The sequence below is a fragment of the Sus scrofa genome, chromosome 18, assembly GCF_054392235.1.
Source record: "Sus scrofa isolate SSC_HxYL_T2T_F1_AM1 chromosome 18, Sscrofa_HxYL_maternal_Yorkshire_Landrace_v2.0, whole genome shotgun sequence".
NCBI lineage: Eukaryota > Metazoa > Chordata > Mammalia > Artiodactyla > Suidae > Sus > Sus scrofa.
Window position 1 is genome coordinate 10,734,480 of NC_139400.1, and position 12,215 is coordinate 10,746,694.

Consider the following 12,215-nt stretch of genomic DNA (forward strand, 5'->3'; position numbering starts at 1 on the left):
GTGCTCTGCAGCGGGGCTGGCGCTGGGCGAGGGCCGACTGCAGCTGCAGTAAAGGATAACTCCTATTCAACCCGTGCGCTGGCGCGCCAACCTCCGTTATTTCACCCTCGCAGTAGAGTCAAGGGGCGCTGCAACCCGGCCCTAACACCTAGCCCTTCTCTGGGGCTCCCGACGGCAATCCCGCCGGCGCAAGCCCGCCTCTCTGGGGGCGTGGCCAATGGCCCGTAGCCACGCCCACACCCCGCCCCTCGGCCTCAGGCCCTTGGGCCCCTCAGGCGCGGCGGCGCGCTCCTCTGACGCGCGGCGCCTTCCTCTGACGTCAAGCCCCGCCCCGGCCCCGCCCCGGTCCGCGCGGTGCCCGCCCTCAGCAGTCCGAGCGGCTTCTCCTGAGGCGGCGGCTGAGGTAGCGACTGGGGTCGTGGTCTCGGTCCCCGAAGCGGCCGTCCGTCCGCCCGCTCCGGCGCGGCCGTCCAGCCCCTCGGGCCGGCGGGCGATGGTGCGGCGGAGCGCGCGGACGCGGGCGACGCGGCGGCGGGCATGAAGGAGGATGGAAGGGCAGGACGAGGTGTCGGCGCGGGAGCAGCACTTCCACAGCCAAGTGCGGGAGTCCACGGTGAGCGCCCCCCGCGCGGCCCCCTGCGTCCCTCCCCGTCCCCCGGCGGCGGCCTCCCCCGGGCCACCTCCCCGCCCCCGGCTCCGCCCCCGCCCCGCGCCCACCTGCCCTCCATCCACTCACCTGTCTCCCCCCCCGCCCCCCGCCGGGAGCGCTTCGGGGCCACCTGCGCCCCCTCATCCGGTGTTCTTCCGGGCGAGGTGGCGGCGTCGGCCCTCCCGGCGGTGGACGACCCGGGGCCCGCGCCCACGCTCCGTGGCCTGGCGCGCGCGCGACCGGCTCCGTGGGCAGGTGTGCGGGCGGGCCCCTCGCTGGCGCGGTGAGGGCGGCATCCGCAGGGCGGCTGGGTGGCTCGCCCGGGTTTGCACACTCCGTGCCGCCCTCGCCCGTCGCCCTCCTCCCTGCTGGTGCCGAACCCAAACCTTCCGTCTCGGCGTGGAGGCCGGCGGCTGATGGGACTGCGGGCTGAGCGACCGTCCTTTGTGCTGGAAGCAGCTGCTTGAGGAAGTCATCCTTCCTCGGTCCCCTCTCTCCTGCGTTGCTGGCAGGGGTCAGGAAGCAGGGCTTGGCTTTGGAAATCTGCTTTGACGTTTCTACCTTTTCGTGATGCACCGGGACACATTATGGCTGTGCTTATTTGTGTTTTCGTAACAATGAAAAACATAAACTGTATGTTTTTGTATTTACCTCTCCCCTCTTCCAATTTCTGTCAAATCCAGTCACTCTCTTGGTTTTTGGTGAAAAACTTCTGGTTGGGAATTTCCTGGTTTGTGTAGTTATTGATCTTGAAAATTGAGAGTCACTTTGCCAAGTCATACCTTGGAGTCAAGAGATACAGAGTATGAACTGGTAGCATTTGATACAGCAGATTTAGTTTAATTTTTTATTTGGAGCTAAAATAAAGAAGTACGTAATCATACATCTTCAGCTTGAAGCATTTCAAACCAAACACTCCTGTGTAATCCTGAACACTGAGAAACAGAGTGTCACTAGCATCCCGTCCCTTTTCCTGGTCCAGTTGCTCTCCGCTCCATCAAGAGTAACCACTGTCCTGGCTTTAATAGTTGAGCTTGGAGTTCCCGTTGTGGCTCAGTGGAAACAAATTTGAATAGTAACCATGAGGATGCAGGTTGGATCCCTGGTCTCACCCAGTGGGTTAGGGATCCTGTGTTGCCATGAGCTGTGGTGTAGGTCTCAGATGCAGCTCATATCCCGCACGGCTGTGGCTGTGGTGTAGGCCGGCAGCTACAGCTTGGATTTGACCCCTAGCCTGGGAACTTCCATATGCTGCAGGTGCAGCCCTAAAAAAAGAAAAAAAAAATAGATGAGCTTATCTTTGAACTTTTATATAAATGGAACCTTACAGGAGCACGCTCGTTTAGGTCTGATTTCTTTCACTTAGCAATGTTGGTGAAATTCCTCTATGTTGTATGTGGTTATAGTTCATTCTCAGTGATGTAGCTGTATGACTAGCACAGTTTGTTTTTATTTTACGGTTGATGTTCACTTCAGTAGTTTTCAGGTTTGGCCTATATTTTTGTACATGTGTTTTGGTGAACTTGTGTATACATTTCTGTTAGGTCTGTACCTAGAGATGGGAGCTCTAGGTTATAGGTTGTTTGTTCATCTTTGTAGATACTTTTATTTATTTATTTTAAAGTATCACTGACCTCAACTTTATTATAATTATTTTTCCAGTGGTCCCACCTGTGGCATATGGAAGTTCCCTGGCCAGGGACCAAACCCTTGCCTCTGCAGCAACTCGAGCTGCTGCCATCAGATTCTTAACCCACTGTGCCACAGAGAGCACTTCTGTAGATACTTTTAAACAGTATGTGGTACCAATTTACACTTCCACCAGCTCTGTAGGAAAGGTGATTTGCTTCCCAGCTGTACCATACTTAGTGTTTTCTGGGTTTTTTTTTAATTTTTAATTGTAGCCATTATAGTAAGTGTGTCATGGTGTTTAATCCACAGAAGATGTTATTTACATTTCCCTGATGATAATGAATTTGAACATATATATTTGTCATATATGTTTATTGGTCATTTGGAAACCTTGTGTGAAGAGTCTTCAAGTCTTTTTCCCATTTATAAACTTGTTCATCTTTTTAGTATTGACTTGCAGTAGTTCTTTATGCTTTCCGGACTTGACACTCTGGTCATATATCTATGGATATACATGTATACATATAAATATCTATGAACTTTTTTCATTCTATGGATGCCTCTGTGCTGTTCCACTTGTCTGTTTGTTTTTGGCTTTAAGTTAATCAGATGTTCTGTCATTTGGATCGATGTTACAGTAGCCAGGAGCTTTATTATTTTTGACTACTATGCTAGAAGCACCTCAGTTTTAGCACTGATTTTAGATGCCTTAGGTCTCCCCCTCCTCATGCCCACTTCTCCTAGACCAACACACTTGGGTGGTGGGTATACTCCACCCTCTGCAGAACCAGTGCCAACAGTGACCACACTTATTGGCATTCCTTCCTCAAATCATTCACATTTATTTATTTATTTATTTATTTAAACAAGTGGCTGCACCTGCAGCATATGGAAGTTCCCGAGCTACGGGCTGAGCCACAGCCACTGTGGAAACAATGCCAAGTAGCTATGTTGTGAGCCACTCGGGAAGTCCAAATTTTTCATATTTAGAGTGAGTATAAATACTTGATTTTTCTCTAGGATTTGTTGCTGATTCTTTTAATTATTCAACTCTTTTTAGTTTTGCTAAAAAAAGAAAACGTACAATTTACCATTTTTGAGTGTGCAGTTCAGTGGCATTAAGGACATTTGTGTGGTTGTGCAGCCATCACCGCTATCCACCTCCAGTGCTTTTTTGTCATTTCAAACTGAAACTGTCCCCTTTGATCAGTAACTCCCCGTTCCTCTCTCCTTCCAGCGCCTGGTAACCACCATTCTACTTTCTGTCTCTGAATTTTACTATTCCAGGTATCTCATGTAAGTGGAGTCATGCAATACTTGTCCTTTTGTGTCTGGTTTATTTCACTTAGCATAATGTTTTCAAGTTCCATCCGTGTTGAAGCCTGTGTCAGAATTTCCTTCCTTTTTCAGGCTGGATAATATCCCATTGTTTGCCTATACCATGTTTTGCTTATCCATTCATCCATCAGTGGCCATTTGGGTTGTTTCCTGGCTACCGTGAATAATGCTGCTGAGAATGTGGGTGTGGGAATATCTGCTCCAGACCTTGTTTTCAATTCTTTTTGATAAATACCCAGAATTGGAATTGCCAGATCATGTGGCAGGCTTATGTTTAATTTTTTGAGGAGCTGCCACACTGATTTCCACAGTGGCTGGGCCATTTTCCATTCCCAACAGTAAATGCCAGGGTTTCAATTTCTCCATATCCTTGCCAACACATGTTGTTTTCTGTTTTATGAAAATAATAGTTATCTTAATGGGTGTGCAGTGGTATCTTATTATGGTTTTGATTTGTGTTCCCCTTTGATGATTAGTGATGTCGAGCATTGTTTCATGTGGACATTTGTACATTTTCTTTGAAAAAATATCTCATCCTTTACCCACTTTTGAATTGGGTTGTTTTGGTGTTGCATTTTAGGAGTTCTTTATATATTCAGGATGTTAATCCTTTTGTGACTTGAAAATATTTTCTTTCATTCTGTGGGTTACCTCTTTACTCTGTAGTGTTCTTTGATGCACTGAGGTTTTAAATTTTGATGAAGCCCAAGTTCTTCTACTTCTTCTTCTTCTTTTTTTTTTTTTTTGGTCATCTCTGCCTTTGTTTTTGGTGTTCTATCAAAAAAAAAAAAATTGCCAAATCCAATGTCATGAAGATTTTCCCTTATTTTCTTCTAAGAGTTGTGTAGTTTTAACTTAAATTTATGAGGTCTTTGATCCATTTTGAATTAATTTTTGTATATGTGATTTAACTTTTAAACGCTCATGTTATAATCTTATTTTGTCTTTAATATTGTGAATATCTTAGCGTTCTCTTGTCAGTTACTATAATGATAATATTTAGCTATTACTACTGGGTGTTAATGATCCATTTCCTTTCTTACTTTTGCTTCCCCCCCCCCCATTTCCTTTTGGACTTCAGGTGCACAGAATTGGATTAATTCTTACACAAACTTGGTTCTTACACAAACTTTTCATTGGTTTGTCTGTGACCTATTTTTGATTAACCTATTTTTATTTTTAAATTTTATTATTTTTTTTTTGGCCATGCCTGTAGCATGTGGAAGTCTTCAGTCCACAGATGGAACCCGAAGTGACAATGCTGAATCCTTAACTGCTAGGCCACCAGAGAACTCCAACCTGTTTTTATTTTCATTTATTTTTATTTTTTGGCTGTGTCTGCAGCATGCAGAACTCCTGGGGCCAGGGATTGGACCTGAGCCACGGCAGTGACAACACTGGATCCTTAACCCGCTGAGCCACCAGGGAACCCTCCAACCTGTTTTTAAATAATATGCACCCATGAGCCATCACCCAGAATTCTAAAGCATTGATTGTAGCTTATTAATACCCATCGGGAGAACGGAAACATTGAACGTAGTTTATAGGTCCCTATTCTTTGGGCTCCACAGATCCTTTCAGTACCTCTGTTCTTTGGATGCGTTTATTTAGATGACATCCTCTAAATGGCTTTCTTACATTGATGCCACTTTCACCGCTACAGTTATTACTTTAAAGTCATCTCAGATTAATATAGTACTGTCCTAAAAATCTCCATAATTCCTTCACTAAATTAATAGTAAATAACACTTGTTGAGCTTACTCGGTTTCCTTATTTGAGTTTCACAATAATGCTGTGGAGCAGGTTTCACAGCACCTGGCACAATTTGTGATTGAACCAAAGTTTGAATCCACGCAGGCTCATTCCACAGCCTGTACTCTATTTATGGTCCTATAAGGTTTAAACCTCCACCGCGACAGGGTTCAGGAGGATCCAACCAGGTCAGTTACATTAAATGGAGGGCTGGCTTATTCTAAGGCTTTTCATCAAGGAGAACCTGTGAAGCTAGTGGGTGGGGAGCTTTGGGCTCTGCCTGCACAATCTAAATTCTTCCTTATCCTAGCTGTGGACTGCATCCAAACACTGTCTTATCCTTTCAGCATGATTTTTGGTCTTAGTCTTCCTTTTGTGTCCAAGCCAAAATTATGCAGTAGGATAGAGTCTCTGAGAGCCATATATGTATTTTTTAAATTTTATTTTTATGGCCATACCTGTGGCATAAAGCTTCTGGGCTAAAGGTCTCATCAGAGCTGCATCTGCAGGCCTGTGCCACAGCCATAGCAACACCAGATCAGAGCTGCATTGGTGACCTATGCCGCACATTGCAGCCATGTCCAATCCTTAACCCGCTGAGCCAGGCCAGGGATCGGACCCACATCCTCATGGACACTATGTCGGGTTCTTAACCCATTGAGCCACAATGGGCACTCCCTCTGGGAGCCATATCCTTTTCTTTTCCGCAGTGGCTGTAGTAGATGTTTGTAGGTGTTCACTCACGATGATGTTAGCACTTCGAAGAGCGTATCTAAATGTAGTGTAAAGGTCTGTTTCTTGAAAACCTCGCGGTTGGATAATTGGGAGAACTTAAGGCATTATTGGAAAAGACAGCAGTGATGGAATAAAGTTCAGAATTTGTCTTCGAAAACCCTTATAAATGTTTTAACGTTTAAAACAGTTCAGAAAGGACACCAAATGACAAACAGTTCTCATTTTACAGGTATAGCAATCATCCTTCGTGTGCTAGAATCTTTTCAGGATTCCTGTTCCTGGAATGCAGTGGAATCCTTATAAATGCATTTTTGGATTGTTTTAAATAATATGTCTTCCGACAAGTATTTCTTTATGTCTGTTCCTCCATCCCGATGTTTAGTGTCTTTCTGATTTTTGACTTGGAGTGTTTGGCTCCTGAGACCCAGCCCCTCACTATCATTGCACTGGCACCAAGGAGCTTGCGTGCTGGAGGTTGGGGAAGCTTTGGGTGACCTTTCCCAGTCACTGGGTATAGAGCCCTAGCTCTGCCCTTGATGACTCCATGTTATCTTGTTTTCTTGTACGTACACCTCTTATCTTGTATGTACCTGTCTTCCTCCTACCCTCACAGGCTGTGGTGGGGTGCCTTCCAAGGCTCAGTTCTGCCTTGGCAAGGTGTCATTGTAAAAACCATTCCTCTCTGCTCTCCTGCTTTACCTGCTTCACCTGGCCCATCTCCACCAGGAGTGACTGAGGTCTGGGGGTGCCAAAATTTCTTGGCTCTTAAAAAACTTTGTAAAACTAAATTTGCTTAAACTGAAGAGCGCATGAAGGAAACTTGAAATCGGAGCGGGAATACAATACATTTATTTTCTCTGTGCCTCCTTTTGTGGCGGGATTCATGATAAGATTCATAGTGCTTCAGTTGTGTAGGCCATAGACTCTCTAGGTAGAAATTTTGAAAGCTATTCTGATATATAATTAGTAATGGTTTTTGACATGTGTATCTTCTTGGAGGGTTTGGGATTCAAGAACAGTCCATATTCCATTAAAGTAGTTTTTGACCTTAAGAAGTAATTCACCTATCATTATTTTAGGACTTCTCAAATTTACTCTGTATGTATCTTTCATAAACCATCATAACCAAATATGGAAATTGATGAAAAGCCAGGCATCTCAGTCAGCAAACAGTGTTTGTTTTACCAGTATGGTAATTCATGAGATCATGATTTTATGGGATTGATATATGAGTTACTTGATGTTGTATGTTTTATTTTATTTTTTTGCTTTTTTTAGGGTGGCACCTGCAGCACATGGAAGTTCCCAGGCCAGGAGTTGAATCGGAGCTATAGCTGCAGGCCTACACCACAGTTCACAGCAATGCCGGATCCCTGACCCACTGAGTGAGGCCAGGGATCAAAACCGCATCCTCATGGATGCTAGTGGATTCGTTTCCCCTGGACTACAATGGGAACTCCCATTTTATTTTTTTGATGTTATATGTTTTAATATCATATGTATTATTGAGGCCTATAACTGTTGTCATCCCTCTTCTAATACTCTTTCAGAACTCCCAGTTTTAGCCGTTATGCTCCATTGAGAGCCTGAATTTCTCCCTCCTGCATAGCAGTACTGAAAGCTGAACAGGGAGGTCGATTTGGTTGTTGGCTTTGGGTTGGGGCTGAGTAGGTGCCAGTTATACCTTTGCCGCTTACTAGCTGTGTGGTATTGGGAAAATTGCCTAAACTGTTGGAACTTTACTTTTCTTGTCTATAAAATGGGAATTATAATACTCCAGAGGTGTGAGAATTAAATGTGGCTTGGCAGAGTGCTCGACACATTATCCTATGGGAAATGTTGTTTCCGTGAACTTTGATTGAGCTCATTTAAGAATAGGTGATGTTTGAACTACTTTCAGAGCTCTGCTAGTTACCAAGAGCACGTGCTGTAGCTTTGTGAACCTGAGGGATGTCCGATGTTAAAAGAGCAAGGTGATGCAAACTGGCTTCCTTCACACTCATACGCGCTCTCCAGGAGGCTCCAGGCTTTGGTTTTCAGATTTGTTCCAGGGCTGGCTACATAATTTTGGGGGCCCAGTGCAAAATGGCAATATGGGTTCTTTGTTCAAAATCAGGAAAAATTCCATTAAAGATACTAAATTATAGTATATATTTTATGTAAAAATATTCTTTATTCTGTGGTTTTTCTCCCAACCTGTTGTAGTGTTTTTCACTTGCCATTCAGTCTTGTTCTAAGTAGAAAATGTAAATTTTATTAGCATGAATTTTATCATTCATCATGGTATTGTGCAGTGCAAGTGGTTTTTTTTTTTTTTTTATGGCCACTCCTGTGGCATATGGAAGTTCCCAGGCTAGGGGTCACATTGGAGCTGCAGGCCTATGCCACAGCCACAGCCATGCCAAATCTGAGCTGTGTCTGTGACTTAGATCACAGCTTGTGGCAATGCAGGATCCTTAACCCACTGAACAAGGGCAGGGATCAAATCAGCATCCTCACAGACACTTTGTCTGGTTCTGAACCTGCTGAGCCACAACAGGAACTCCCACCATGCAAGCTTTAAATCTAAATGTAAGAGCGTTAAACTCATAGGTGAAATCCCTGAAATTGTACAATGCCCATTTAGTAGTTCATAAATGTCTGTGTAATTTATTGGAACAAGGGAAATAACTGCACAAAACCAACTCAACTATTTTTTAAAGTTTTATTTTGAGATATAATTCACATATCATATACTATTCATAAAACGCAGTGATTTTTAGTATGCTAGCAATGTCACCACAATCTAATTTTACTTATTTTTTTGCCTTTTTAGGGCCACACCCCATGGCATATGGAGGTTCCCAGGCTAGGGGTCGGATCAGCGCTGTAGCCACTGGCCTGCGCCACAGCCAGCAGCCACGCCAGATCTGAGCCACGTCTGCAACATACATGACAACTCACAGCAATGCCGGATCTTTAACCCACTGAGCAAGGCCAGGGATCAAACCTACATCCTCATGGATACTAGTCAGATTTGTTTCTGCCACAATCTAATTTTAGAACATTTTCATTATCTTAAAAATATTAATTGTGTTGTGATTATTGTTGTACAACTATAAATATTAAAAAATCCATTAAAAATAAAATAAAGACACACACACAAAAAGAAATATTATACCTGTTAGCGGTTCATCCCCAATTTACCCCCAAATTCTCCTCCTCCTAGTCCAAAGCAAACACTAATCTACCTTCTGTCTGTGTAGATTGGCCTATTCTGGATATTTCATATAAATTAAATCATACAATATATATTTTTTTGGTATCTAGCTTCTTTCAATTAGCATGATGTTTTCAGGATTCATCCATGGCATGACATACATCAATACTTCATTCTTTTTCGTGGCCAAATAATATTCCAGTGTATGAATGTACCATGTTTTGTTTATTCATTCTTCAGTTGATGGAGGCTCAAGTTGTTTCCACTTTTTGGTTCTCAGGAAAAATGTTGCTGTGAGCATTTGTGTACAATTTTTTTTTCTTCATAGGGCTGAACCCACGGCATGTGGAAGTTCCCAGGCTAGGGGTCGACTTGGAGCTGTAGCCGCCGGCCTATGCCACAGCCACAGCATATCACCACAGGTCATGGCTAACGCCGGATCTGAGCAAGGCCAGGGATCGAAGCCAAATCCTCATGGATCCTGGTCGGGTTTGTTACTGCTGAGCCATGGCATGAACTCCCTGTGTACAAATTTTTGTGTAGACACATGTTTTTATTTTGGGTGGAATTGCTAGGTCATGTGGTGATAACTCTCATGTTTAATATTTTAAGGCACTGACAAACTGTTTTCCAAAATCATTTGGAAAACGCCAGTGGCACCATTTCACATTTCTACCACCAACATGAGTGTTTCAATTTATCCATAGACTCTCTAACACTTCTCATTAACAGTCTTTTTGTTTGATTTTTAATTATAACCGTTCTGGTGAGTATTGTGTTTTTGTTTTGCTTTTGATTTTAATTTCCCTGATGACTAACGATGTTGAACATCTCTGGGTATGCTTACTGGCCGTTTGTGTATTTTCTTGGAGGAATGTATCTATACATATCCTTTTTTTTGTTTGTTTTCTTTTTGTGTGTGTGTGTGTTTTGCGTTTTTTTTTTTTTTTTTTTTTTTTTTTTTGCCACACAGAGGCCATGCACTCAAGGCATGCAAAAGTTCCTGGGCTGGGGATCAAGCTCATGCCATAGAAGCAACCTGGGCCATAACAGTGACAACACTGGATCCTTACCCTGCTGTGCTGCAAGGGTACTTTCACATTCTTGATTATGGTGCAAAAGGTTTTTTTTTTTTTTTTACAGCTGCACCTTCAGCATGTGGAAGTTCCCGGGCTAGGGATTGAATCAGAGCTGCAGGTGCAGGCCTGCACCACAGCCATGGCAACATTGGATCTGAGCCGTTATCTGTGGCCTGCCCTGCAGTTTACAGCAATGCTGGATCCTTAACCCACTGAGTGAGGCCAGGGGTTGAACCTGCATCCTCACGGATACTATGTCGGGTTCTTAACAAGGGAAACTCCAACACAAAAGTTTAAAATTTTTAATTTTGTTGAAGTCCATTTTATCTATTAATTTTTTTTTTTTGGTTACTTGTGTATTTATATCATAAATATGTGTATTTATATCATAAATATGTGTATTTATTTTCTTTAACCAAGGAAAATTCTGAAAACTTGAATCAATTATTTGCTATAAGGGAGAATTCAGAGCTGAATTCTACAACACCTTTAATAAACAGATAACTCTCATATTGTTTAAACTAGCCCACATGAAAAGGAGAAGAGTTCCTAATTTGATTTTATGAAGTTACTATAACCTGAATAAAATCTGAATAGAAAAGGAAATTTAAAATAATCTCATTTATAAATTCCAATAAAAATTTCAATACAGTACAGCAGTGTATCAAAGGATTAATACACAGTAAACAAGATGGGTTTATTCCAGGAATAGGTCAATATCAGGATGGCTTAATACCATGAAACATACTGGCATAATTTATCACTTTAACAACTTAAAAGGAAAATTGATTATTCCAATAAAGTTAATAATGTTAAGCAACTATTTCTAACAAAAATGCTAAGATAGAAAATAATGACATTTACTTAAACATTTATCAAAAACCAACAGAAAGCATTATACTAAATGTGGAAAGTCAAAGCTGTTCTATTTTATGAGGGAAAGATGGGAATGCCGTGATATCCTCATCATTATTTTCAAGGTTCTAGGGATCAGAAAATTAATACTGGTTATAGTTATTGGACAAGAAGAAAACTATTAATGTGATTGTATTACTAGGAAAACCATGAGATTCTGAAATTATGAGTAAATTTGGTAAACTGACTAGAAACAATGTAAGTATACATGAGCCAAGATATTAGCAATAACCATCCACAGTCAAAATAAGAAAAATATTTCATTCACATTAGCAACAAAAATTATAAATGGAACTAAGTTAATTAGCAAAGAATAAGGACTCTGTGCAGAAAATTATAAAAATCTTACTGAGGGATGTGAAACATCTAACAAATGAAAAATTCCGTGGTCCTGGGAAGAAAGAAAAAGCATCATGCAAATGTTAACTCTTCCAAAATTAATATATACACTTCAAGCAGTTGCAGTTAGAATCAAGAGTTTTATTTGGAATTGAAGAGAAGTAATCCTAAGGTTCATGTAGAAGATTAAATGAATTTTTGCCTCCCCCAAAATAAATAAATAAGAAGCATGAGACTAGCCTAGGAAATTAGAAAAAAAATGAAACTCTTGGAGAGAGAGATGCCTTACCAGAGCAAATACTCTCTATATAATCATTATTATTAAAAACCATGTCATTGTACAAATTTACCAGGAGAACAAAGAAACATAATTGAGACTCAGAACTATGTCTTACTATACTTGGGAATTTAATATATCACAACAGTTATTTTCAGTGGAAAAAGATGATTTATTTAATAAATTGTGTTGGCCTCACCAGCATTCAGGAATAAATATAAAATTGAACCCCAGGATTATATATATGAGAATAAGATCCAGAAGGATTAGAACCTTAAATGGAAAAAAAAAAAAATTTA

General features: G+C 41.9%; 1 protein-coding gene across 11 annotated transcripts in view; it reads left to right on the top strand.

Moving 5' to 3' along the window:
* Positions 1-374: 374 nt before the first annotated feature.
* The window catches only part of LMBR1 (limb development membrane protein 1), a 138,164-nt gene continuing 126,323 nt past the window's right edge, over positions 375-12,215 (top strand). For all 11 annotated transcript variants that reach the window (XR_014833415.1, XM_021079157.2, XM_021079158.2 and 8 more), the window contains exon 1: positions 375-613. Coding sequence is in view for 7 of the 11 variants with exons in the window: in XM_021079157.2 (XP_020934816.2) it covers positions 548-613 (66 nt within the window). In the remaining 4 variants the exon portion in view is untranslated. The remainder of the gene's footprint in view (positions 614-12,215) is intronic.